General features: G+C 42.4%; 2 protein-coding genes across 3 annotated transcripts in view; both read left to right on the top strand.

The window, feature by feature from the left end:
- Nucleotides 1–679: 679 nt before the first annotated feature.
- Nucleotides 680–7910, top strand: LOC123507516 (glutamate receptor ionotropic, kainate 5-like; the record flags this gene model as incomplete). The annotated part of the gene is made up of 11 exons (XM_045260430.1): nucleotides 680–781; nucleotides 2011–2169; nucleotides 2349–2440; nucleotides 2772–2893; nucleotides 3297–3418; nucleotides 4121–4216; nucleotides 4729–4840; nucleotides 5174–5226; nucleotides 5922–6025; nucleotides 6408–6568; nucleotides 7392–7910. Coding segments are annotated over 11 exons (1173 nt in total), but the record flags the coding sequence as incomplete, so codon positions are not given.
- Nucleotides 7911–8215: 305 nt separating this feature from the next.
- The window catches only part of LOC123507327 (methionine-R-sulfoxide reductase B1-like), a 32590-nt gene continuing 14234 nt past the window's right edge, over nucleotides 8216–26571 (top strand). Inside the window, exon 1 of one of the 2 annotated variants that reach the window (XM_045260091.1) lies at nucleotides 8216–8620. The gene's annotated coding sequence lies outside the window, so the exon portion shown is untranslated. The remainder of the gene's footprint in view (nucleotides 8621–26571) is intronic. The other variant, XM_045260090.1, reaches the window with a different exon arrangement.

Consider the following 26571-nt stretch of genomic DNA (forward strand, 5'->3'; position numbering starts at 1 on the left):
TCCTCCTTACATTCTTCTCATCTCTCCTTCAATTTCATCTTTTCTTCCTTTTCTCAATCTTATTTCTCTATTTTCTACTTTTATTTCTTTTGTTTCCTTATGTTTCCTTCTTTTTCTTATTTTTATTTATCCAGGTTGTCCTTTCTCAATTTTCTCTCCTTCAATTTCATCTTTCCTTTTCTCAAATTTTCTCTATTTTCCACTTCCATTTCTCTAGTTTCCTTATATTTCCTATTTCTTAATTCTTTTCCTCCAGGTTCCCAATTTTTTCTTCTCGTCTCTCCTTCAATTTAATCTTTCCTTCTTTTTTCTCGGCCTTATTTCTCCATTTTCTATTTTCATTTCTCTAGTTTCCTTCTATTTCCTTCAATTTCTTATTTCTATTTCTCCAGGTCCTCAACTGTTCCTTCCTTTCTCAATCTCCTCGTCTCTCTTTCAGTTTCACCTTTCCTTCCTTTTCTCAACCTTTTTTTCTATTTTCTTCTCTCATTTCTCTAGTTTCCTCATATCTCCTTCCTTTTCTTAACCTTCCCTCCTATTTTCCATTTCCATTTCCCCAGGATCCCTATTTCTTCCTTCATTTCTCAACTTTTCCTTATTACCAACGTGTTATTTCTCCTCGCCATCACGATTACTCTGACACAGCCTCTAACTCTCGCTCTATTCAATCTCCTCCCTTTACGCCGCCAGCCACGAGTATCTGGAGCCTCCCGATGGCCTCTGGGGCGCTAAGTTCCCTAATGGTTCTTGGTTCGGGATGATGGGAATGCTACATAGAAGGGTGAGTGGGTACAGTATGGCCGGTAGACGTGAAGCTGGTACAGTATAGTTGGTACAGGTTATATTGGTACAGGTTAACTAATGAATAAAAACATGAAAATAAATTATATAACACGTAATAATGAAAAGAAAACATCATTGCAATATAAATAAGGAAATGAAAATGGCTTGATTGGAACAAAAGAGATCATTTAGTTAGTCTCAGTTTTTTTCACACTTATTTTTCTTTATTTTTCAATTTTTTTATCGCTATTTATTCTTCACTATCATAACCTTCTCCTTTTTTCATTGTTTTCATGTTTATTAATCCATACAAGACAAATTACCACTATTTTCCACGAGTTTAGTTCATTTTTTCATTTCTTTTCCTTTCTTTTCTATTCTTTATTTCATGTACTTAATTTTCCAGAGATTATTCGCCATTGAGCCTTTTCAAACTCACTACTCCCATCTCTTCATAATATTTTTCTTCATTGCCATTATGTTTATTAATCGAATTCATCACTTTTTTTCATGAGTTAAGTTCATATTGAATTCCATTTGTTTTTCTCGTAATATTCTTTTTATCACTGTTAGTTATCATGTTTATCAATCTACACAAGGCAATTTATCACTTTTTCCACGAGTTAAGTTCATATCTAATTCCTTTTCTTTTCTTTCAAAGTTTATTCCGAGTATGTCTTTCTAAACTGACTGACTCCCACTCTCTCTTCGTCATAAAATTCGTCTTCTTTTATTGCCACATGTTGATCAATCCACACAAGACAAATGATCACTTTTTTCCGCAAGTTTAGTGTATTTCTTTCACTCCTTATCCTTTGTTTTAATTGGCTATTTCATGTACGCAATTTTCCAAAGCGATTACTCACCACTGAACCTTTCCAAACTGACTCCTCGCACCATCTCTTCGTCATAATATTCTTCTTTTTTACGGTTTTCATGTTTATCAACCCAATTTATCAGTTTATTCATGAGTTAAGGTCATATTTTTTTCCTTTTAACCTCTATAATATTTCAAAGAGTATATTTACCATTATGTCTTTCCAAACTGACTCCTCGCACCATCTCTTCGTCATAATATTCTTCTTTTTTTACGGTTTTCATGTTTATCAACCCAATTTATCAGTTTATTCATAAGTTAAGTTCATATTTTTCTTTTAACCTCTATAATATTTCAAAGAGTTTATTCCGAGTGTCCTTCCAAACTAACTCCCTCCCTCTCTTCGCCAGGAGGTGGACGTAGCTATTGGTCCCTTTGGAGTAACGCTGGAGAGAACCAAGGTAGCTGACTTCAGTGTCCCTATCACGGCCACGGACCACGCCATTCTCTACAGCAGACCGCAGATTGAACCGGATCTTTTGGGCTTCATTAAACCTTTCACTCCTCTGGTGTGTTAATGTGCAAGGGGAGACAGAAAATGGTATGGAGAGATAGAAAACGAGGGATAAAAAGGGTGACTATGCTATACTAAAGAAAATGGAGGTTGAATTGATGTATATAGACGTCAGAGAAAGATTAAAGGAATGGATGGATTGTGGGAAGTTACTACAGGTGTGTTTCGTGACAGGTGTGGGCAGGTGTGCTAATTAGTCTCCTGGTGGTCACGGGAATCGCTCTTGGCCTCCTCGTTCTATCGCCTTCACGACAACGCCGACCCAGGTACACACACACACACACACACACACACACACACACACACACACACACACACACACACACCTGTCCTCCAAACCTTCACATACCTGTTAGAAATAAAAAAAAAAATAGAGTTATAACACAAATAAATAGAAGGGAATACAAAGATAATGTATTAATTCTAAGGACATACAGAATTAAATACAAAAATTATAATGGATAATGGAAAATACAAACTATAAACACACACACACACACACACACACACACACACACACACACACACACACACACATGTACACCAATTCATGTGCGTTTTTGTGTACGTTTTGTCATGAACGTTTCTTATTTCCAGGACAGCTGATTCAGAAGACCCCAGTTTCCTCTCTTCTTCCTCCTCCTCCTTCTCCTCCTCTTCCTCTTCCTCCTCCTCTTTGTGGGGGTGGCTATGGGGCTACAGAGCACTGCTGAGCCAACGTGAGTGAGTGAGTGAGTGAGTGAGAAAATGAAAGAGGAATGATGTTTGTGAGTGTGTTGAGTGGCTTAATCAACGAATGAGTGAGTGAGTGAGTGAGTGAGTGTTTGAGTGAATGAGTGTATGAGTGAGTGAGTGAGTGTATGAGTGAGTGAGTGAGTGAGTAAATTAAAAAGAGCATGAATGAGTGAAAGAATGAAAGAAAGAATTATGGGTAGTGTGAGTGACAGAGAGAAAATGATAAAAACAAAATATATATATATATATATATATATATATATATATATATATATATATATATATATATAAACACACAAAAAAACAAGATAGAAGTACAACAGAGACACATAAACCAAACAGTATACCTTTCCAATCAATCTATCTATCTATCTATCTCTCCCGTAGCTGTCCTGAATCTAAAAGGCGGTGAGGCAGGACGCTTTCTGGCCGGGATGTGGCTTCTCATCTCTCTTATCATTGCTATAGTTTACCGTTCAAACCTCAAGGCCATGCTGATTGTCCCCAAGGTAAATAACGCACCTGTACTTGATTACCCTCGAGTTTATACTAGTGTTAGTGTTTAAGGAAGCGGAGAATCGATCCCTTAAGTACCATGACGCGTTTTCATATTCATTTTGCTTACTATTTGATGATTTTATACAGCTTCAGAAACTTATGAGGATTAAAGTAGTCAAAACTCTGGCCATTAATCTTCTGACCTCCATACACCCTTCCTAATGTCAGTCAAATCATCTAATCACACACAAAACTCATGGTAGAAATGCGTCCAAGTAAAGAAGGGTTAATCTTCTGACCTCCATAGACTTTTCCTAATATAAATAAAATCGTCTAATCGTACCCAAAACTCACGGTAAAAATGCATTCCAGTAGTGAGGGAGTTGATTTGAGGTGTTGTGCATCTAGTATTGTGGTGTTTATGTCTTTTGACTGTTTGTTATGAGAAAGAATGGAAATAATGGAGAGAGAAAGAGGAAAGGGAGAAAGGATACGAGTTTTTTGTCTTCTGTGATGTTAATTCTGACTGTTTGCTTCAATACTAATCATTTTTAGGCATCTTTACTTATTTACAGCCACGCACAATCTTTAAACTGGGTAGAAATTATAAAATCTATCTATTTATCTATCTATCCATCTATTTATCTATGTATCTATCAGTGTGTGTGTGTGTGTGTGTGTGTGTGTGTGTGTGTGTGTGTGTGTGTCGGCAGGTTCGCGTCCCCTTCGACACACTAGCAGAATTGGTGGACCAGACAGAGGTGCCCTGGACAATGGCTTTTGGCTCCATCGTGCAAAGCTTCTTCAGGGTAAGCTTAACATGTTCCTTGCTCCAACACCACCACCACCACCACCACCACCACCACCACTGCTACCATCACCACCATTACTACCATCACCTTTCTTCTTTTCTCTCTCGTCACAAATTTCTCTTTTCCTGAACTGATACAAAGAGGCAAAACTCCAAAAACTTACTAATAACCAGTTTCTATTTAATCCACGACCTTCCTACTACTACTACTACTACTACTACTACTTAGCCTGTCCTCTCTTACATAAAAAAAAAATAATTCTCGTCACAAATTTTTCTTTCCTGAACTGGCTGAAAAAAACGCAAAACTCCAAACAGTCACCAATAACCAGTCCTTCCTACTACCACCACCACCACCACCACCACCACCACCACTACTACTACTACTATCATCACCCTCCTCTCTAATCACAAATCTTTCCTGAACCGATAAAAGGAAGCAAAACTCCGCAGATCCTCATTAACTAGTTTCTAACCCACGACCTTCCTTGCCTACTTCTATGCTCCCAGTCTGCCTACAACGAAGCGCCCACCTCCACCATGGGCAGAGGGTGGAAGGGCCGCTCTACCCTCCTCCGTAGCGCTAAGGACATCATCCCTACTGTCATTGGTGGTACTGCTGGTAAGGGTATCAGGAAAATTGAGAAGAACGATGAGAGAAAAGGGATGTTGTTTTCCTTCATGTTAATTCTGAGTGTTGTTGTTTTCTCTCAGTTAATTCTGCTCCGAGTTGTGATGATTTTGATGTTTTGTTTTGTTTTTTCTCGCTCTTTCTTAAATTAGTTATTCGTTTCTAAAGTAAATAGTCTTTCAAATAGCTGGGCTGAAAATAGTTGTACAATTTTTCTTTTATGTTGTTTTGTTTGGCTTAGATTAAATAATTGAGGGTGATAAGATCTCTCTCTCTCTCTCTCTCTCTCTCTCTCTCTCTCTCTCTCTCTCTCTCTCTTTCCAGGCCTCTACACCAGACACTCATCCACGTATTTGATGGGAAAAGACTTCTCTGAGGTAAGTCAATCCTGCTTTTAGTGCTGAAAAATATTACGTATTGAACTAAAAAGGTTAAAATCGGTCTCTCTCTCTCTCTCTCTCTCTCTCTCTCTCTCTCTCTCTCTCTCTCTCTCTCTCTCTCTCTCTCTCTCTGCACCGGTATTCTCAAACGCTTTGCTCTTTTAAGACGACTATTTATGGAGCCTCTAGTTGAAGATACTCGTGTTTTTAAGGGCATTTCTATGACTCTGGTGATGGATTAGCAAGATTACTAGTTGATCATAAGGAGAAGTCGTCTTGAAAACCCTACTAATCGCCTTTTGGGACTTGGAAAATTGTCACTGTGAAAGAGAGAGATATTCATGTTTTTAAGGGTGTTTTCATATTTCTGGTGATAGATTGGCAAGATTACTAGTTGATCATAAGGAGAAGTCGTCTTGAAAACCCTACTAATCGCCTTTTGGGACTTGGAAAATTGTCGCTGTGAGAGAGAGATATTCATGTTTTTAAGGGTGTTTTCATATTTCTGGTGATAGATTGGCAAGATTACTAGTTGATCATAAGGAGAAACTGCCTTGAACACCCGGTTAATCGTCTTTGGGGACTTGAAAAATTGTCGTGGTGAGAGAACAAAGCTTTTCTAAATATGGCCGTCTCTCTCTCTCTCTCTCTCTCTCTCTCTCTCTCTCTCTCTCTCTCTCTCTCTCTCTCAGAACGGGTACTGTCGGCTGGCACTGACACGCGGAGGCTACATGGCAGTACAACACAGCATGGGCTTCCCTCTCGGCTCGCCCCTCAAACCTGTCCTAGATAATTTGTGAGTAGAGGCTTCAATCAGGACACGTAATGAAGCTTGTGGATACTGAAGCTTAGGATAGGATTCTGAAGCTTGGGGAAAGATATTAAAGCTTGGGAAGGATATTAAAGCTAGGGATAGGATATTGAAGCGTGTAGTAGTATATTGAAGCTTGAAATAGAATAATGAAGCTTAGGATAGGATAGAAAAGCTTTGGGCACGATACTGAAGCTTGGGGTAGGATATTGAAGCTTGGGATAGGATATTGAAGCTTGGGGTAAAATACTGAAGCTTGGGATAAGATACTGAAGCTTGGGAAGGATACTGAAGCTTGAGGAAAGATACTGAAGCTCTCTCTCTCTCTCTCTCTCTCTCTCTCTCTCTCTCTCTCTCTCTCTCTCAGGGTCTACCGCATGATGGAGTTTGGTTTGGTGGAGAAATTTATCGCAAAGGAGATGGCCAACACTTCCTACTGCCTCATGCCACCGGGGAGGGAAGGAACCACTGAACTGAGACCCTTAGCTCTGGGGGACTTCCTCGGGGTCCTGACTCTCTACGGGGCAGGTACTGATAAAGGGGCAGTGTGTTGAGAAGGGTATGATATGCAGTACTGTCTTTAATCCCTTCAGTATACCACGATGTTTTTATATTCATTCTGCTTTTTGGTGATTTTATACAGCTTCAGATACTTATGTGGGGGTTAAAATAGTAAAGACTCTAGTTATTAACCTCTTCAATGCTAGGACACATTTTTTACTTTCAGATTTGTGTACGGTTAGACCATTTCATTGACGCTAGGAAAGGTCAATGGAGGGCATAAGATTAATAGCCACGGTCTTCACTATTTCAATCCCCAACATAAACTTCTGAAGTTGTATAAAATCACTAAGTAGTAAGCAGAATGAATATGGAAACGCACCATGGTACTGAAGGGGTTAGAATAGTAAAGACTCTGGCTATTAATCCTCTGACCTCCACAGACCTTTCCTAATGTCAATAAAATGGTCTAATCGTACACTAATCTCAAAGTAAAAATGTCACAGCACTGAAGGAGTTAAACTAGTAAGAATATTCAGGGAAGGTACAGAAATAGATAAACAGAGCACGAAACACGAATATATAATACGAATTACCACACAATACAAGGATGCACCAAATATGTGACACAAAACACGGGACACACTGCTGGTCTTGATATCTTGAGTAATAATTGAGTTACCACTGAAATATCTCTGGTTTTCTTCCTTTTTCCAGCGGTGACTTGTCTATTTAGTCTGCTTGTGCTGAATTCCTTGGATTTTGATAATTTTTAGTTAATGATGATGATGATGATGATGATGATGGTGATGATGATGATGGTGATGGTGATGATGGTGATGACGCACAGGTGTGGTTGGAAGCATGGGAATATTTGTAGCTGAGGTGATGCGGCGCTGACAGCACCACCACCACCACCACCACCACCACCAGGAAGGATTTGAAGGACCGATGTACTGCACCAAGCACCACTACCACCACCACCACCACCAACAACAACAACAGCGTCAGCAGCAGTACGCCCCTAGTCAGCGCAGAGCGGGCGTCAGTGCGAGGCGTCAGCGTGGCCAGAGATGAATGGGGGCGGCAGTGGTGGTGCAATCTGTCACGGGCGTGAATCACCACGACACGAGGCGCCCACCCCAACCCAGCCTCCCAGCCACCCCCGCCTCCCCCGCTGCCCTAGTGCTGCCTGCACCCTTCTGTGTCCCGGCCAGTGTCAATAATACTGCCCTCCATCACCAACACTCACTATTATTTTCCTTCCTTATCCATCACCAAGGGCAAACTTCGCCGCGCTCACCGCCTCACACCGGAAAGGTCTGCCACTCCACACCTCCACACCACCCCCTGCTGCCACTCCACCCCATCCCATCCCATCCCATCCCATCCTGCCACTCCATCCCATCATCTCCTCAGTCACATATCATCATATATATATATATATATATATATATATATATATATATATATATATATATATATATATATATGAAGTGATACAAGTGGCGATGAGTGTACAGGTGACACAGGTAAGACAGGTGCCGCGCGAAGGGCAGAACGCACACACACACAGGCACACACGCAGCAGCAGCAGCAGCATCACCGGGGTTTATGGCGTGCTGACACACGCGGCATTCCGCTCACCAGGTAATTAGGCATCCAGCAATTCTTCAGATTTTCAAGGAGATTCTCCCGAGTTTCCCGGGCGGCGGTGCGCGGAGGCAGCAGCCCTGCCGCCCTGCCGCCCTGCCAGCCCGCCAGCCCTGGCCGGCAACTCTCGCCTGCCGTCGTCTGCTGCCGCCGCCACGCAACATGTCGCCCGTCGCCGCCTCAGTACCGCACACGCTCCGCGCAGGGAGAGACACGCCGCGCCGCGCCCTGCGCCTAGTGCCACCAAATACCGTGCTGTGCTGTGCTTGAGGGCGTGCTGCTCGCCACCACCCGTCCTGCTCCCGCGACCCGCCACACGCCAGGGCCCAGCGCCGCGCCGCGCCACCGCCCTCACCACTTGTGCTACAAAACACACAATTGGCAAAATATTCCCCCAGTAGGACAAGTGCCAGTCTTCCCTTAAAGGTAGGTGGTGTGTAATGTATTTTGTGTGTGCGTGTGTGTGTGTCACTCGCGGGGGGGGGTCGTGGGACGGGGGGCGCCTCTTGGCAGGGCAGGTTGGGCTGTGCAGGCTTACACAAATGCTATTTATTTCTACTTGGCAAAAATAACCTGAACAATCATCCTGAACCCAACACAACACACAGACGTAAGAGTCCTGCACACTGCTGCTGCTGCTGCTGCTGCTGCTCCGACAATCAAGTAAAAAATAAAATGTGGTGTGTGAATACAAGCATTCCTCTCTAGGCTGCTGCTGCTGCTGCTGCTGCTGCTGCTGCTGCTGCCTTCGCTGCGAACAGTGTCACTTGTTACTGACCCAGTGCCGCGATGCCTACACCCACTCACCCACCCACCCACCGACACACCCACCCAACCTACCCATCCACCCACCAAGACACACACACACACACAGACACGAACACACAGCAAAGAGGTCAGGTCGGTACCCTCTCTGGCTCTGCACACACACACACACACACACACACACACACACACACACACACACACGCCCCTCACCAATCGATCCTGTAGTCACGTGATCACAAAACCTTCGCCAGACCACGCTGTCGGCCGAGATGTTGTTGTCACACACACACACACACACACACACATAGAGCCTGTAAGTGTGTGTGTGTGTGTGTGTGTGTGTGTGTGTGTGTGTGTGTGTGTGTGCTACTTACGTTGGTGTTTTTGCGTGTCAATTAACATGTAAGTCGTGTGTTCTTTATCTTCCGTCTGAATATATGAATGAATGAGTCTCTGTGTCTGTCTGTCTGTGTGTCTGTCTGTCTGTGTGTCCACCTGTCTATATCACCACCTGTGTACCTCAATCTCTGCTTTCATACATTAGTCACCATCTCTCTGTCAATCTGTCTTGTGGCTAGTCCCTCTCTCTCTGTCTCTTACCTGTTTTCACCCCGGCCTGACCTACCTAGCTGAGATTAATTAACACCACAACAGGTAAACATCTCATTGGCTACCTCTCCTTTGAAGGTGAAAGCCAGGAAACACTAAGGACTTGTTCTCATTCTCAGTAATATTCCAACACTATTATCATTCTTTTGTCTATTTTTTCCCTTTTTTTGTCGCCCTGCCAGTCAAGCCAACTTTCAAGACGGGTTAGACTGGCCAGGTGAGGTAGTGACTGTATATCTCACTGGCTGAATGACTGACTGACTGGCTAACACACAGGCTATAGACACTGATCTCCATTGACTGACTGGCTGACTAACATAGACTAACTGATTGATACAAGCTTTATACTTGGCACTTATCTCTTCTGATTGACTGATGGAGTGACTGGTGGTGGTGGTGGTGGTGGTGGTGGTTTACGTCATCAACTGTAGCTACTTCAACCACTGCACCTTTAAGAGATTCATGACAGAATGGGGGAAGGAAAAGACTATCTATCTTCCCTATCTCGTCACTCCATCATCCGTCTGTGTGTGTGTGTGTGTGTGTGTGTGTGTGTGTGTGTGTGTGTGTGTGTGTGTGTGTGTGTGTGTGTGTGTGGTGGTAACAAGCCATGTCTTTCAAACTGTAGCATTAAATTGAAAAATCTCCCCATTACTTTGGAAATTATACCTGAACGAGTGAAAAATGGAGCACTTTAAAGAGAGAGAGAGAGAGAGAGAGAGAGAGAGAGAGAGAGAGAGAGAGAGAGAGAGTGAGTGATACAGTTCGGATAGATTTCAAATATTTACTGGACACACAAATGGCTGACTTTCCCTTCCCTTCGTTATTGTAAAGGCAATTCCTCTCTTCCCTTTACAATCCTAAAGGTCAAATCTCCTTCAGCTTTGCAATTCTACAGGTAATTTCTATAGGTAAACCTTTCCCTTCGTCATTTTAACCGCTTCAGTACCGGAAGGCATTTTTACCATTAGTTTGAGTAGGATTAGACCATTTTATTGACATTAGGAAGGGTCTATGGAGGTCAGAAGATTAATTGGCCACAGATTTCACTATTTTAATACCCCACATAAGTTTCTGAAGCTGTATAAAGTCATCAAATAGTAAGGAGAATGAATATGGAGACTCATCATAGCACTGAAGGGGTTAAAGGTAATCTCTCTCTTCACTTTACACTTCGATAGGTGAAATCTCCTTTAAGCTTTGCAATTCTACAGGTAAACTCTACAGGTAAACCTTTAATACAGTCGAGGTAGTCTAAATAAAGAAATAACAGATAAATAAAGTAAAAAATGAACAGTGCCACAAAATTATGACAGGTGCCACAATAAGTAAAAAAATGAAGTGCCTTAAAAACACCACAATAACAACCACCACGAATAAAGAAGCCATAAATTCACCGCCACAATCAGTGCCACAAATACACCACCACATTGTCCGTGCTCACCGTCCTTAGCGCCACGTACAAAAAAGGACACACTGTACTTTGTGTCCTTCAACGTACACGGAAGCACAGAGAATAAAACTCGTGTGAAACTGGTACAAAACTCGACTTTCCTGCAACTATACATGCGATTTCGTGTCACTGCTCCTCCTCCTCCTCCTCCTCCTCCTCGTCCTCCTCCTCCTCCTCCTCCACTTTCCCTACGATATTTTCACTTCTACTTTCCCTTTTCCTCAACCCCATCAGTACTGGGACACATTTTTACCTTGAGATTTGTGTACAATTAGACCATTTTATTGACATTAGGAAGGGTCTATGGAGGTCAGGATATTAATGGCCACAGTCTTCACTATTTTAATCCCTTCAGTACTGGGACACATTTTTTACCTTGAGATTTGTGTACGATTAGACCATTTTATTGACATTAGGAAGGGTTTATGGAGGTCAGGATATTAATGGCCACAGTCTTCACTATTTCAATCCCTTCAATACTAGGACACATTTTTACACTGATATTTGTGTACGATTAGACCATTTTATTGACATTAGAAAGGCTCTGTGGAGGTCAGAAGATAAATGGCAACAGTCTTCACTATTTCAACCCCCCACATAAGTTTCTGAAGCTGTACAAGATCACCAACGAGTAAGCAGAATGGATATGGAGACGCTTCATGGTACTGGAGGGGTCAAGCTTGGAAAGACTAAAGGGAGAAAAAATTGTGAAGCTGGAAGGAATTATAAGGCGCACACGTGGGAGTTCCAGGGAAGGGATAGGGGGTTAGGGAGGACATGATGGGAAGAGAAGGGACTAGATGGGGCAAAGAGAGAGACTTAACCATTCTTATTGATCTTCCAGGGACATTCACCCCAAAGATCGATCCCTGAGTGTCTTAGGGTTAGGGGAGCAAGAGAGAGAGAGAGAGAGAGAGAGAGAGAGAGAGAGAGAGAGAGAGAGAGAGAGAGAGAGAGAGAGAGAGAGAGAGGTATTGTTTTATCTCTGAAATATCACTGATTTAGATATAAAGAAGGAGAACATTATCTCTCTCTCTCTCTCTCTCTCTCTCTCTCTCTCTCTCTCTCAACAGCTCCTATTAACCAGAGCAGAACATTCTACTCAACACTGTATTTACATTCTTTGCAACACTGCATTCAACTCTCTCTCTCTCTCTCTCTCTCTCTCTCTCTCTCTCTCTCTCTCTCTCTCTCTCTGTTTAAAGATGGTAAGCCTCTTTTATTTTCTTTTGTTTTTAATCTTCTCTCTCTCTCTCTCTCTCTCTCTCTCTCTCTCTCTCTCTCTCTCTCTCTCTCTCTCTCTCTTATCTTTCTTACATCTTTATTGTCTCCCCACGTCCTGTTTTCTCTCCACCTTCTATCTCCCTCTCTTCATCTCCCCTTTCTCCTCCTCCCTTTATTTATCACTTTTACTCTCTCTCTCTCTCTCTCTCTCTCTCTCTCTCTCTCTCTCTCTCTCTCTCTCTCTCTCTCTCTCTCTCTCTCTCTCTCTGTCCATTTATCATTCTCTCCCAGGCGTAACTTTCGCTCTCTCTGATGTAATGGTGTGCCAGAGAGAGAGAGAGAGAGAGAGAGAGAGAGGAAACAGATAGACGCACAGACAGACAGACGGACGGACACATGAATGCCTCTATACTGAAAGGCAAAACACACACACACACACACACACACACACACACACACACACACACACACACACACACACACGCTATTTAACATTACAATTCACTCAAAGGTAATTTAAACATACAATGAATGAAGCCAGGATCGTTTGCTATTACTATTCATGTTATTTACTATTCATACTACTGCTATTCAAAGGCTGATACGTAGTGACTAGCTTGTATACCTCAATTTATTATTACCTGTAACTTGTAATTGGTTTGGTTAGGTTAGGTTAGCAGTATGGCGGTTTATTTAAGTGAGTTTTAGTGTATCTTGGTTCAATTTAGTAGTTTTATTTAAGTTAGTTTAGGTTAGGTTGGGTTGGGTTGGGTTGGGTTGGATTGGGTTGGGTTAAGTTAGGTTAGGTTAGGTTAAGTTGAGTATGGCGGTTTATTTGAGTGAGTTTTAGTGTATCTTGGTTCAATTTAGTAGTTTTAGTTTAGCTTAAAGGAGAGTATGTTGTGTTGGGTTACGTTATATTACTTGAAGGGGATATTATCATGAGAACTAATTTGAGCTTACAATTACGTCGAGAAAATTGTTTGTGGTGATGTGAGAGAAAGAGGAGGAGGAGGAGGAGGAGGAGGAGGAGGAGGAGGAGAAAAGATGGAGGAGGAGAGTGCAAGAGACTTAATAAGGAAATGTTTAAGATTGGGTTTTCCTGTTCTGAGGTATGCATAAAGAGAGAGAGAGAGAGAGAGAGAGAGAGAGAGAGAGAGAGAGAGAGAGAGAGAGAGAAACATAACAAACACATCAATTATATACCAAAACAATACCAAACACACACACACACACACACAAAAGTTCAAAACCCTTCCTTGGAAACCCCAGCACGTCAAAGGTCAAAGGTCACAAGGTTGCTAATGAGTTTCCCTTCTTGTGACCTTGACAAGGGAAATACCACGAGCTTCTAAAACAGAGACACAGCGAGGGTTTCCTAAGCTGGGGATGCGTGGCAGAGGTAGCGAGTAAGCACAGCGGCCTTTCTTTCTTAAGGGATTGTGTTGCTGAGCTTACGTCACGCTGGTGGTGGTAGCAGTGGTGGTGGTGGTGGTGGTGGTGGTGGGGAGTATTTCCTGTCCTGTCTGGTATTACGCTGGCTTTTGGTGTTGCGTGGTGCTGGCTATTGTTAACCCGTGACTGGTTTTCCCTGGTGTTGACAAGTGAGTGGTGTTGATTTGGTGTTCTTCCTACCTGATGTTTTGATTTATTTTTTGTTTTTGTTTTTCAGTACAAGTTTAAGTAGCTTGTGTCTGTTTTGGCAAGATACAAATGCTTTCCTGTTTTCTCTCTCTTTTCCGTCTTTCCCTCGTCATGTCGTATGCTTGGTGTGTTTTTCCCTGCTTTCTCTTTCCCACAATGTGTTCTGCAGGTGGTGTGCTTCCTTCAGTAACGCAACTTCTTATTCAGTATTTTTGTCTTCACTTCCTACATTATTTTTTCTGGATTCTTACGTGCCAATCGTAATCCTTTCAGTACTGAGACGCATTTTCACCTTGAGTTTTGGATATGATTAGGCAGTTTTATTTACATTAGGAAAGGTGTATGGAGGTCAGAAGATTAATGGCCAGAGTCTTCACTATTTTAATACCCACATAAGTTTCTGTGCATGAAATCGTTAAATCGTAAGCAGAATAGATGGTACTGAAGAAGTCTATAACATGGCTCTCAGCTTCTCAATTTTCCTCTTTATCTTTTCGTGGCGTTAGTTAGAAGGCTCAGATATTCCTTTCCTTCCCAGAACTTCCCTCCTGTGTGTGTGTGTGTGTGTGTGTGTGTGTGTGTGTGTGTGTGTGTGTGTGTGTGTGTGTTTGGTATACCTTAGCAGGCCTTTTCCTCGAACCTGCCTCGCCTGTCTCACCTTGTCTATCTTGCCTAAGAGGATATTTTTACATCCTTTCCCCTTTTCCTTGAAGCTTCTGTTCCTTGTAGTCTGTGTAAGTGAGTGATTAATATGTGTGTGTGTCTGTGTCTGTGTGTGTGAGTGTATGTGTGTGTGTGTGCGTGTGTGTGACCAGGTGCACTAATTCATGGTTTATTTATAGGTTCCCACAGGTGTTCCTCTTTGACTCCTATTAATTTGTACAGGTGCGCCACTCTCTTATTCAGTTTTGAGTGCCAGAAGGTGACCTGTTGATATCTACAAGTGTTTCTGCGTAATTTTCATGATGATGCCTAAAAGGACCTCTGGACTTTAAACCTTCGACTTATGACCGATACTTCTCAATGCACATCAGCAAACCACGACCATTTAAAGCGTATACTAATGACATACTTCCCAATTTACGTCAGCAATTCAAGGAGGCTATGTAAAGAGTATACTAATGACTGATGCTTCTCAATTTACGTCACCAAACCTCGACTATTATGGAGCAGGAAACATAACACAAAAATAAGTATTCTGTCACTCCCTTTATCAGTCTCCAAATGCTTACAACAGATTGATTTATTGACCTTTATCGGAGAACAAGGCAGTCAATAACAAGAAGAAAACCTGTAGTAGTAGTTGGAGGAGGAAGAGGAGGAAGAGAAGGAAGAGGAAGAGGAGGAGGAGGAGGAGGAAGAAGAGGACGAAGAGGAGAACAATAGTATAGGTAGTCCTCGTTATCGTAAGAATAATAGCAATTGTTGTTTATCTTCATTTCCTCCCTTTTACAAATATTCACCACTTTTTACCATTCATAATCCTCCTCCTCTCCTCCTCCTCCTCCTCCTCTCCTTCTCATCTTAGCACTCGTCATTAGAAATAATTACCATCATACACGACCTTGGCGCCAAAAGAAGTATTGTTTACACTGCCAGCGACCTTGAGAGTGAAGCAACAAGTCTTGGGGAGGCTGAGACCGAGTTGAGAATGATGGGAACTACGCGTGAGGGGACGGAGGGATGGGGAACGTGTGGTAGTAAAGAGAGGAGTGAAGGTAGTCTCTGTGTGTGTGTTTGTGCGTGTGTATATGATCCGTATTTAGAAACACTTTGGTCTCTCACCACGACTATTTTCCAGGGCCACAGAGATGACTAGTCGGGTTTTCAAGAGTGTTTCTGCAGTTAATAATGTAGAAATCTTGTCATTCTGCTTCTAAAACTGTAAAAACACCTTTAAAAACTCGTGTAAACTTAAATAAATCTTTTCTAATTAGTGGAGGTGAAGCATAAAAGGGATGACTAGTGTTTCTGTAGTTAATAATGTAGAAATCTTGTCATTCTGCCTCTAAAACCGTAAAAACACCTTAAAAAACTCGTTTAAATTTAGATAAAGCCTTTTGAAATAGTGGAAGTGAAGAATAGAAGTGTTTGGCAATATGAATGCGTTGGGGGGACGAAAGGAAATATGAGAAATACTGAAGGCTTGAAGTAATGTAGGAAAAGTATTAAGGGTTTAGAAGGAAATAGTGAGGGTTTGTGAAGAAATATAGAAGAATTGAGAGGAAAACATTAATTCCTTGAGTGTGTAACGATAAATAAAGTCACAAGTAATAATTTAGACGATGACTGTGATGAAAAAGAGCAACAAAGATAACAGGAAGAAAAATTGACAGTTTGTGAAGAAATGCAGAAGAATTGAAAGGAAAACACTAATGCCTTGAGTGTGTAGAGAAAAATAAGGACTCCCAAGTAAGAAGAATTATTTAAACGATGACGATGGTGAAAAGAACAACAATAATGACAACAGGGAGGAAAAATTGACAGTTTGTGAAGAAATATAGAAGAATTGAAGGGAAAACATTAATGCCTTGAGTGTGTAGAGAGATATCAGGAGTCACAAGTAAGAGAAATTATTCAAACGATGACGATGGTGAAAAAGAACAACAACAGTGACAACAGGAAGGAAAAATTGACAGTTTGTGAAGAAATGCAGAAGAATTGAAGGGAAAACACTAATGCTTTCAGTGTGTAGAGAAAATAAGGACTTACACGTTAGAAGAATTATGAAGATGATGATGAAAAATAACAATGACAATAACAAGAATAAATCAACAAAGATTCCTGACAAAACAAGAATAAATAAAGAAAAATAAGGAAAATTAGAAAAAAAAACAAAATGCCACCACATCGATCAATAACAAGCAAATATAACACCACAACTAGGTCACCACCACCACCACCACCACCCGTAAGGTCACTAACACCACACTGTCATCACCAAACCAAGACCAGAATTGCAAAATAAAATATGTAGTTAAATATGACATAATAAAAGATAATAACACCACCACCACCACCACCACCACCAGCACCACCATCACCACCATCACCACCAGCACCAAGCATCAATAAATCATAGGGAAAGTATATACAACACCACTACTATGTCACCACCACTACCACCACCACCACCACCACCACCACCACCACCACTAAAACCCGTTCTTTCACTTACCTACAGCCTTGAAAACTTGTGAAATGAGTCCCTACCTCTCTCTCTCTCTCTCTCTCTCTCTCTCTCTCTCTCTCTCTCTCTCTCTCTCTCTCTCTCTCTCTCTCTCTCTAGTACCTGAAGGAGACACAGAGGGAGGAAGTGAGATGAGGAACCAAATGTATTCTATTGTGCCTTTAGAGAGAGAGAGAGAGAGAGAGAGAGAGAGAGAGAGAGAGAGAGAGAGAGAGAGAGAGAGAGAGAGACGCTATTCCACATCTTTCACCTTCTTATCTTTCTTTTCCATCCATTTCTCTCTCCTTACTCTTCCCTCCTCTTTCTTCTTCATCCTTTATATTTCCTGAGAGAGAGAGAGAGAGAGAGAGAGAGAGAGAGAGAGAGAGAGAGAGGTGCGAGGGTGGAGAGAGATTAGATCTTTGTGTGTGTGTGTGTGTGTGTGTGTGTGTGTGTGTGTGTGTGTGTGTGTGTGTGTGTGTGTGTCCTTATGCAACAATACAATAACATCGTTAGTTCCAAGGGATGCAGTTACATTATAGGTCAACTCTCTCTCTCTCTCTCTCTCTCTCTCTCTCTCTCTCTCTCTCTCTCTCTCTCTCTCTCGTGTGTACGCAGCAAGGCGGAATTAAACACATGGTTGCGGCTGACGACACACACACACACACACACACACACACACACACACACACACACACACACACACACACACACACACACACACACACACACACACACACCTGACGCACACACACACCCAAACATTACACACACACCTATGACTCACACACACACCATGACGTCACACACACACACACACACACACACACACACACACACACACACACACACACACACACACACACACACACTCCTATCCCAACCTCCCCACCCACCTATGCATTACCCCCTCTCTCTCTCTCTCTCTCTCTAGAGGTTGAACTGAATGATTGAGTAGAATGGAGAAGGTGGTGAAGGAAGTGGTGGTGGTGGTGGTGGTGGTGGTGGTGGTGGTGGTGGTGGTGGTGGTGATGGTGGTGAAGGAGGAGAAAGGAGGAAAAGAGAGGCATATAAAGTGATTCTTTCCTTCCTCCTTCTCTCCTCTTCCTCCTTCTCCTGTTTCTCCTTCCTCCTTTTCCTCCTCCTCTTCTTTCTCTTCTTCCCATTCACTTCTCTGCTCTGTTCACTTCTTGCTCTTCTTATCATTTTTTGCCCTCTCATCACTAAATTTATCACTCCTCCTCTCTTCCTCCTCCTCCTCCTCCTCCTCCTCCTCCTCCTCCTCCTCCTCCTCCTCCTCCTCCTCTCTGACCCTCATAACTCTCACTGTCCTTGCGCGAGTAAAAGTCGTACAAACAGCGCAGCGCAATTGAGGTCTGGCGATGTTGTGATGGCGGCCCAGCACTGCGTGAAGGAGCCTCTTGTGTGTTAGAACGCTGAGACACACAGACAGACAGAGAGATACACAGATAGATAGGTAGATAGATAGATAGATAGAAAGACAGATAGACAGATAGATAGATTGATAGATTGATAGATAGACGGACAGACAGACAGATAAATGGATAGACAGATAGACAGACAGATAGGCAGACAGATAGATAAATAGATGATGCTGGAATTACGAGAGATAAAAAGTCAGATAAGTAGATAGATTGTCTGATTGATTGATTGGAAAGACAGATAAACAGACAAACAGACAGACAGACAGATAAACAAACAGACACGAGGATAAGGTAACAGAGGAGCAGACAAGCACACACGCACGCACGCACACACGCACACACGCACAGGAAGACAGCTAGACACACAAAAAACATTAATAAGGAAAGACAAAAAGAAAGAAAAAAAACAAGACAGGAATAAGCAAGTGTGTGTTTACCTGGGCATACCTTTATTGGAAACTAAGGACACACACACACACACACACACACACACACACACACACAGAGAGAGAGAGAGAGAGAGAGAGACCGGTCAACCATCGCCTCCCAATTCAACAGGTGTACATATGAGACTTAATCTTTAGCACCTGGAAGTAAGAGAGTACAGGTGTCCTTGAATGGGTATATACAGGTAAAAACATCCAATTTTGCACCTGTGTACCTCAGATCTTAACCCTTCCAATACTGGGACACATTTTTACCTCGAGATTTGTGTACGATTAGACCATTTTATCAGTAAGGGTCTATGAAGGTCAGAAGATTAATAGCCACAGTTCTCACTATCTTAATTCTCCACATGAGTTTCTGAAGTTGTTTAGAATCACCAAATAGTAAGCAGAGTGAATATAGAAATGTGTCGTGGTACTCAAAGAGTTAATGCACACCTGAGTTTGTATATTCACACCTGTATTAACTCAACTCTACTTACTCCAGCCATACACCTGTTCTTTTTCCTTTTTTTCCTTCATTTTACCTTCTATATTGTGAATCTGTGTACTTTAAATCTTCAAACACAACTGGTCTCCCTCTTCACATCTGTTACCTTTCCCTCACCCCTGTCAATCTCAACAAATTACACCTCCACCTGTTTTTTATTCTGTTTTCCTCTTTTCTCTCCTTTTCCTTCATTCTAGAACCTAATTTTACACTTGCGTACCATTAATTCTTCAAACACACCTGGCATCACCCCTCACACCTGTTCTCTCTCCCCCTCACCCCTGCTAGTCATTAGATTACACCCCCTTTTTCATCCTTCACCCCATCCAATTTCATTCATTTCTCACCTGTTTACCTCAAATCTTTAAACACACCTGAATTTTGCTTCATCATTGCCAGTCACCCCATCACCCCTGCCAGTCACACCCCTGTTTTTTCCCCTCCCCTCTCCAGTCTCCCCTCCTCTCTCCCCTCTCCCCCCCTCAATCATAACCACATAAAATAACAGCTTCCGCCTTCCCTCCCCCCCCCGGGAACCCTGACCCCACAAACCGTCTCCACTTTCCTCCTCCTCCTCCTCCTCCTCTTCTCACTATTCTCTTCTTCCTCCTTTGTCTTCCTATAATGGCAAGATCCCTCAAGTTTCTCTCTCTCTCTCTCTCTCTCTCTCTCTCTCTCTCTCTCTCTCTCTCTCTCTCTCTCTCTCTCTCTCTCTCTCTCTCTCTCTCATCTACCCTCTTCTCTTGTTCTCTCCCTTCCTCTTATACTCTCACATTGTCTCCTTCACTCTCACTCTCTCTCTCTCTCTCTCTCTCTCTCTCTCTCTCTCTCTCTGTTTAGTGTATCAATTTTGCAGTTTACCTTTCAACATGGGGAATAGTGAAGGTGTAGCCAGCCGAGCATTACACCTTGGGATGCTGTTACTGTGTTTTAACCTTTTCAATGCGGTAACCTGTTTATCTCACTATTCCGGCAAGGATTTGAAATGTCAGGAGGAGGAACTTGTTGTGAAAAAGCATGGAAATTTACACACACACACACACACACACACACACACACACACACACACACACACACACACACACATACACACGAAGAGCAGCTCCTATACATTGGTGGCAGCGGTGGGATAAGCACACACACACACACACACACACACACACACACACACACACACACACACACACACACACACACAGAGAGAGAGAGAGAGAGAGAGAGAGAGAGAGATATCACTAAGCATCTTAAAAAGGGCCAGATGACGTGCCAGCCCTCAGGAGCTCCACGTGTCTCTCACAAATGACCCACGTCACGTACCTCTCCTTATCAAGTGTAGCATTGCAAACACCTCTCATACCCTCTCTCTCTCTCTCTCTCTCTCTCTCTCTCTCTCTCTCTCTCTCTCTCTCTCTCTCACCTTCCCCCAAGACGCGAGAATCAGTGCCAATGTCATCACCTCCCCAGTGCCTCGTTCTTATTTTCGTGCCACAGTGTCCAAATTTCTATCTCTTTCGTGCACTTGTGTTTATTTTTGCAGTGCCATTTTCTATTTCGTCTTACCGTAAAGTTAGTGTCAAAATATACCGTTTTCTTTCAGTTATTTTAGTGTTTTTCTTACTGCCAATGTCATAAACTTGAAAGTGTCAAAATATATCAGAGTTTTTGCTGCTTTTAGTGTTTTTCGGCAGTTTCAGTCCCTTTAGTGCCAAAACATCTTTCTCTTAAACTATTTCGTGCCAGTGTCTTCATTTCAGCAGTGTCACATCTCTAGCATCTCATTTAGTGCCAGTGCCATGTGTTTAAGGTGTCAAAATATTTATCTCTTTCTCTTCAAGACAATATCATGAATTTTCAAGTGACATAACATCTAAATTTAAAGGTTTCAGTGTCTATGTAAATATCAGCAGTGCCACATTTAGTTCCAGTGCCTTTATCAGTGTCAGTGTCATAACCTTAAGAGTGCCAAACGTCTCGATCCAAAGATATTCACTGATAACGTATTCCCCTCAGCAGTGCCACGAACCAATTTCAGTGCCAATGCCGTAACCTTCAAATGCCAAACACCTCCATGCCAACCGACCATTCAGCGCCGCGCCCTTATCATGTCAGTCACACATCATCTAGAGTGCCAATCTTAATCACAAACCATTACTGCCAGCGTCATAACCTGAACAGTGCCAAACGCTTTAGCACCAAGCCTTAACAGTGCAAATTAATCCAGGTAACCCCAAATACCAGTGCCAAGCAGATTCCTGGCACTGTGTTTCCTGCGTAGTGCCACACCTGAGAGAAGGTGAGTTAGGGGGCGCTATAAACAGAACTTACAAGTCTTACCGCTAGGGTATTTACAGGGCAGTGCGTGTGGCGCCGCTAATACCTGCTCCACTTCCTTCCCCCTCCGCCTCCGCCCTGCCTGCCCATGTTAGGGTACGTCTGCATGCCGTCCGCGCCCTCTCCACCTCCACGCCCCCCGCCATTCATTTCCCCTTACATGGTGGAGTGATTTTTTTAAGGGTTAACTTCGCGTCCACTTCCAAGTCATTATCGTTCTTCGCCCTTGTTTGGTCTGCTCGGGTCATGAAGGCCCGTGTGTTGTACTTCCTTGCTCTAATCCTTTGAATATCATGACGTGTTTCCATATTCATTCTGGTTACTATTTGGTGGTTTTATACAGCTTCAGAAACTTATGTAGGCTATTAAATGGTGAAGACTCTCGCCATTAATCTTCTGAACTCCATAGACCCTTCTTAATGTCAATAAAATGGTCTTATTATACACAAATCTCAAGGTAAAAATGTGTCTCAGTAATGAAGGGATTGAAATAGTGAAGACTGTGTTCATTAATCTTCTGAACCCCATAGACCCTCCCTAATGTCAATAAAATGGTCTAATCGTACACAAATCTCAAGGTAAAAATGTGTCCCAGTACCGAATAGGTTAATCGTGTTCTTTTCTTATATCATTATGTTGTAACGGTGTCTGTAAATTGCAGTTCACTTCCTGTCTCTTAAATTTTTCTTCTCTCTCTGGTGGGGATAACGAGAAGGCTTATTATGACTTACTTCCTGGCCTCTGTCTAGGTGTGTGTGTGTGTGTGTGTGTGTGTGTGTGTGTGTGTGTGTCGTACATTATTTGAGCCCGTTTTCTAAGAATGAAACCTGTATTCATTCTAAACATCATTTTCTGCCATGTCATAATTCTTAACTCGTTTTAGCAATGGTGGAAGTTACTAGAGCTTGTGTGTTGTATTTACTTTCTTTATTCGTGTTTTCTCGTCACTAGACACCTTTTTTTAAGTTTCCTAGTTCATTTTTAACACCTTTCAGTAGCATGATCCGTTTTCATATTAATTTTGCTTACTATTTGGTGATTTTGTACAGCTTCAGAAACTTATGTGAGGATTAGAATGGTAGAGACTCTAGCCATTGATCTTTTGACCTCCTTAGAGCCTTCCTAGTGCAAATAAACTCGTTTAATCATACCCAAAAATGAAGGTAAAAATGCGTCTCAATATCAAAGGGGTTAAATTCCCTGCTTTTTTCTCGCCTGGCCATCATTCACCTCCCTTTTTAAGATGTGTGATTCAAGAGAGCAGTGTTTTCTTCCTCGTGTTTCCTTATGTTACTTGAGTGTTGTTTTCGAAGGATATCTCATTTTTCAACATCACCACTTCACATTCACAGTTTTTTGTCTCGTCTGACCATCATTCACCTCCCTTTTTAAGATGTGTGATTCAAGAGAGCAGTGTTTTCTTCCTCGTGTTTCCATATGTTACTTGGGTGATGTTTTAGATGGGTATGTCACTTTTAACCCGTTCAGCATTGGAACACATTTTTACCAGGAGTTTGTGTATGATTAGACGACTTTATTTACATTAGGAAGACTCTATGGAGATCAGAAGATAAATAGCCAGAGTTTCGACTATTTTAATCCCAATATAAGATTTTGAAGCTGTGGAAAATCACCAAATAGTAACCAGAATGAATATGAAAACGCGTCCTGGTACTGAAGGGTTTAATATCGGCACTTCCCGTCCAATTCTTCCTTATTGGCTAAGTGTACCTATGATTCCACTTTCCTTCTCGCTATCCTTCACTTCGTTACTGCAGTACTCTTGAAGGGTACGTCAATTTCCATGAGTCACTTCCCGTCTACCGCTTGTCTTCCTTATGAATACTGGTGGGTAGGTGGGTAAGTACTGGGTGTCTGTATGTCTGTGTGCGTGTACTTCCCTTATTCTGATTGTTTCCTTGGGTACTTCCTGTGTGTGTGTGTGTGTTTGTGTGTGTCTGTTTTAAGGTTGCTCTTCGTTTTCGACCTCGTGTCCATCTCCCTTCTCGTCTTCCATTTCTGTCTGTGTGTCTGTTTTATGTACAGTACTTCCCCTATTCTTATTGTTTCCTTGTGTACTTCCTGTGGTAGTTTTTTTTTAAGGTTGTTCTTCGTTCTCGACCTTGTGTTCATCTCCTTTCTCGTCTTCCATTTCTGGGTTCACTTAATTTTGTCTGTACTTCCGTCATATATTTTTTTCTTTGGGTACTTCGTGAGGTATTTTCTGAAGGCTGTTCTTCCTCGACCTCGTATAATCACCTCGCATCTTTCAAGTATTTATTTCATTTAAGTCTAATTTGTGTCTAGTCTTCATGTGACCATCTGTATTATCCTTTCTGGTTGATTTGGTGCTAGTCTCTCTCTCTCTCTCTCTCTCTCTCTCTCTCTCTCTCTCTCTCTCTCTCTCTCTCTCTCTCTCTCTCTCTCTCTCTCTCTCTCATGTCTTTCTTTACTGCGGTGTTCCTTAGACTGCTCCTCTTATTTCCTTCACTTCGTTACTGCAGTACTCCTGAAGGGTACGTCAATTTCCATGAGTATCAAGAGTTAGTTCAATCATAGCCATTCACTTCCCCTTAACTTCCCTTTCTTCCCTTCCTCATACCCATTCAGTGCCTCCTTTATTTTTGTTACTACCTGTCCTTTCACTTACCTACCCTGCACTGACCCCCTCCCGCACAACTGGCCACGCACACCTGACCTTGGCCCAGCTCTGGCAACACTGACAGGAAGTGAAGCTGACCGTGGAGTGATGTTTCAGGTGTGACTACTGAGAGAACACCTGGTCATGCATACCTGTCTATCTGTCTGTCTGTATCATGTATCATTCTATTACTTCCTGTCTTCCTGTCTGTCTCTCTGTTTTTCTATTTACTTCACACCTGTTCCTGTTCACTTTTTCTAACCATCCCTGCTTCCTGTCTGTCTGTCTGTCTGTCTTATCATTCACACTTCTTTCCTATTTTCTACGTATTTCTATTCAACCACGTGGCTCAAGATTCATGTTCTCAAATAATCCTCTGCTTTACTTCCACTATTTCAAAAGGCTTTACTTAGATTTACACGAGTTTTTAAGGTGCTTTTACGGTTCTAGAGGTAGAGTGACAAGATTTCTATATTATTTACTGGAGAAACACTCTTGAAAACCCCGCTAATCGTCTCTGTGGACCTTGAAAACAATCGTGGTGAGAGAGCAAAATGTTTCTCGTCCCCATATCTTCTCTCACTATTATAGACTTTATTTAGATTTACTCGAGTTTTTAAGGTGTTTTTACGGTTCTAGAGGCAGAATGACAAGATTTATATATTAATGAATGGAGAAACACTCTTGAAAACCCCTGCTAATAATCTCTGTGGGCCTTGAAAATAGTCGCGGTGAGTAAAACGTTTCTCGTCCAAATGCCCTCTGTCACCTCCTGTCCACCTTCATCCCCTGCCAGCTTCCCTCCCTCCTCTACATACCTCAATGACATCGCATCTTCATCTCCTCTCCTCCATTGTGAGTCGTTCAAGTTGCATTGTTGTATTAAATCCCCGCTCTTGTTGAGGGATTTGTGTTGTTAAGAGTATTCGTTCCCTTTTGAGTGGTAGTGTGTGTTAGCTACTATTCATACACACACACACACACACACACACACACACACACACACACACACACACACACACACACACACACACACACACCTAAACATTCCACAGCTAACAAACCCGAGCACCTCCAAAGACGTTCACTTCCTCACACACACACACACACACACACACACACACACACACACACACACACACACACACACACACACACACACACACACACACACACACACAGTTGCTGGCGTCTGTGTGTTGACCCCTGACGAAAGAATAACATACGGTGCTTTGAGGAATGAGTCATGAAGCGACAAAGAAAGATATATACTAGTGTGTGTGTGTGTGTGTGTGTGTGTGTGTGTGTGTGTGTGTGTGTGTGTGTGTAACTATCGCTTTCTAAACAAGTAACTGTTACATACACAAACACTGCCAGAGAGAGAGAGAGAGAGAGAGAGAGAGACGGGAATCTAACACAAAACATCACGTGAGGTAACCAAAGACGGGCAGGTGTTATAGAAGTGACGTAAAACTCGCTCCCCGCCAACCCACCCACCCACCACCACCACCACCAGCACCGATGACGTCACCTCTAGGGAGCAGAATGGCGCAGTAGTAGAATGTTGTGAGCCAAGTGCCGCCTCACGAAACATAAATAAGAGGAAAGATTACTCAAGTGGGTGTGAATTAAGTGACGGTGGTGGTGGTGGTGGTGATGGTAGAGAATTAAAAGCAGCAGCAGACTTGTTATCCCTTACTAGATTTCTCCTCCCCCCCCCCTCTCTCTCTCTCTTTCACGACAATAATTCAAGTTTTTTATTTAATTTTTAGTGGTTCATAGTTATTTTACACAATCACAACAACTGGTAACCTATTTGTGTGTGTGTGTGTGTGTGTGTGTGTGTGTGTGTGTGTGTGTGTGTGTGTGTGTGTGTGTGTGTGTGAGTGAATCCATATGACCGTCTACTTCCGTGTGTACGTAAACTAGTGTCCAGGAAAGATGAATGTGTAATGAAGGGAGAAATTGAGGAACATTGGAGAAAGAAAGAAAAGAGAGGAGGAAAGAGAGGAGAGAAAAGAGAGAAGGAAAGAGACGAAGAGAGAGAAAAGAGAGAAGGAAGGAGAGAGAGAGAGAGAGAGAGAAAAGAGAGGAGAAAAGAGAGGAAAGAGGCAAAAGAGGAGAGAAAAGAGAGAAGACAGAGAAAATAGAGAAGGA

The sequence above is a fragment of the Portunus trituberculatus genome, chromosome 22 (genome assembly GCF_017591435.1).
Source record: "Portunus trituberculatus isolate SZX2019 chromosome 22, ASM1759143v1, whole genome shotgun sequence".
Lineage (NCBI taxonomy): Eukaryota > Metazoa > Arthropoda > Malacostraca > Decapoda > Portunidae > Portunus > Portunus trituberculatus.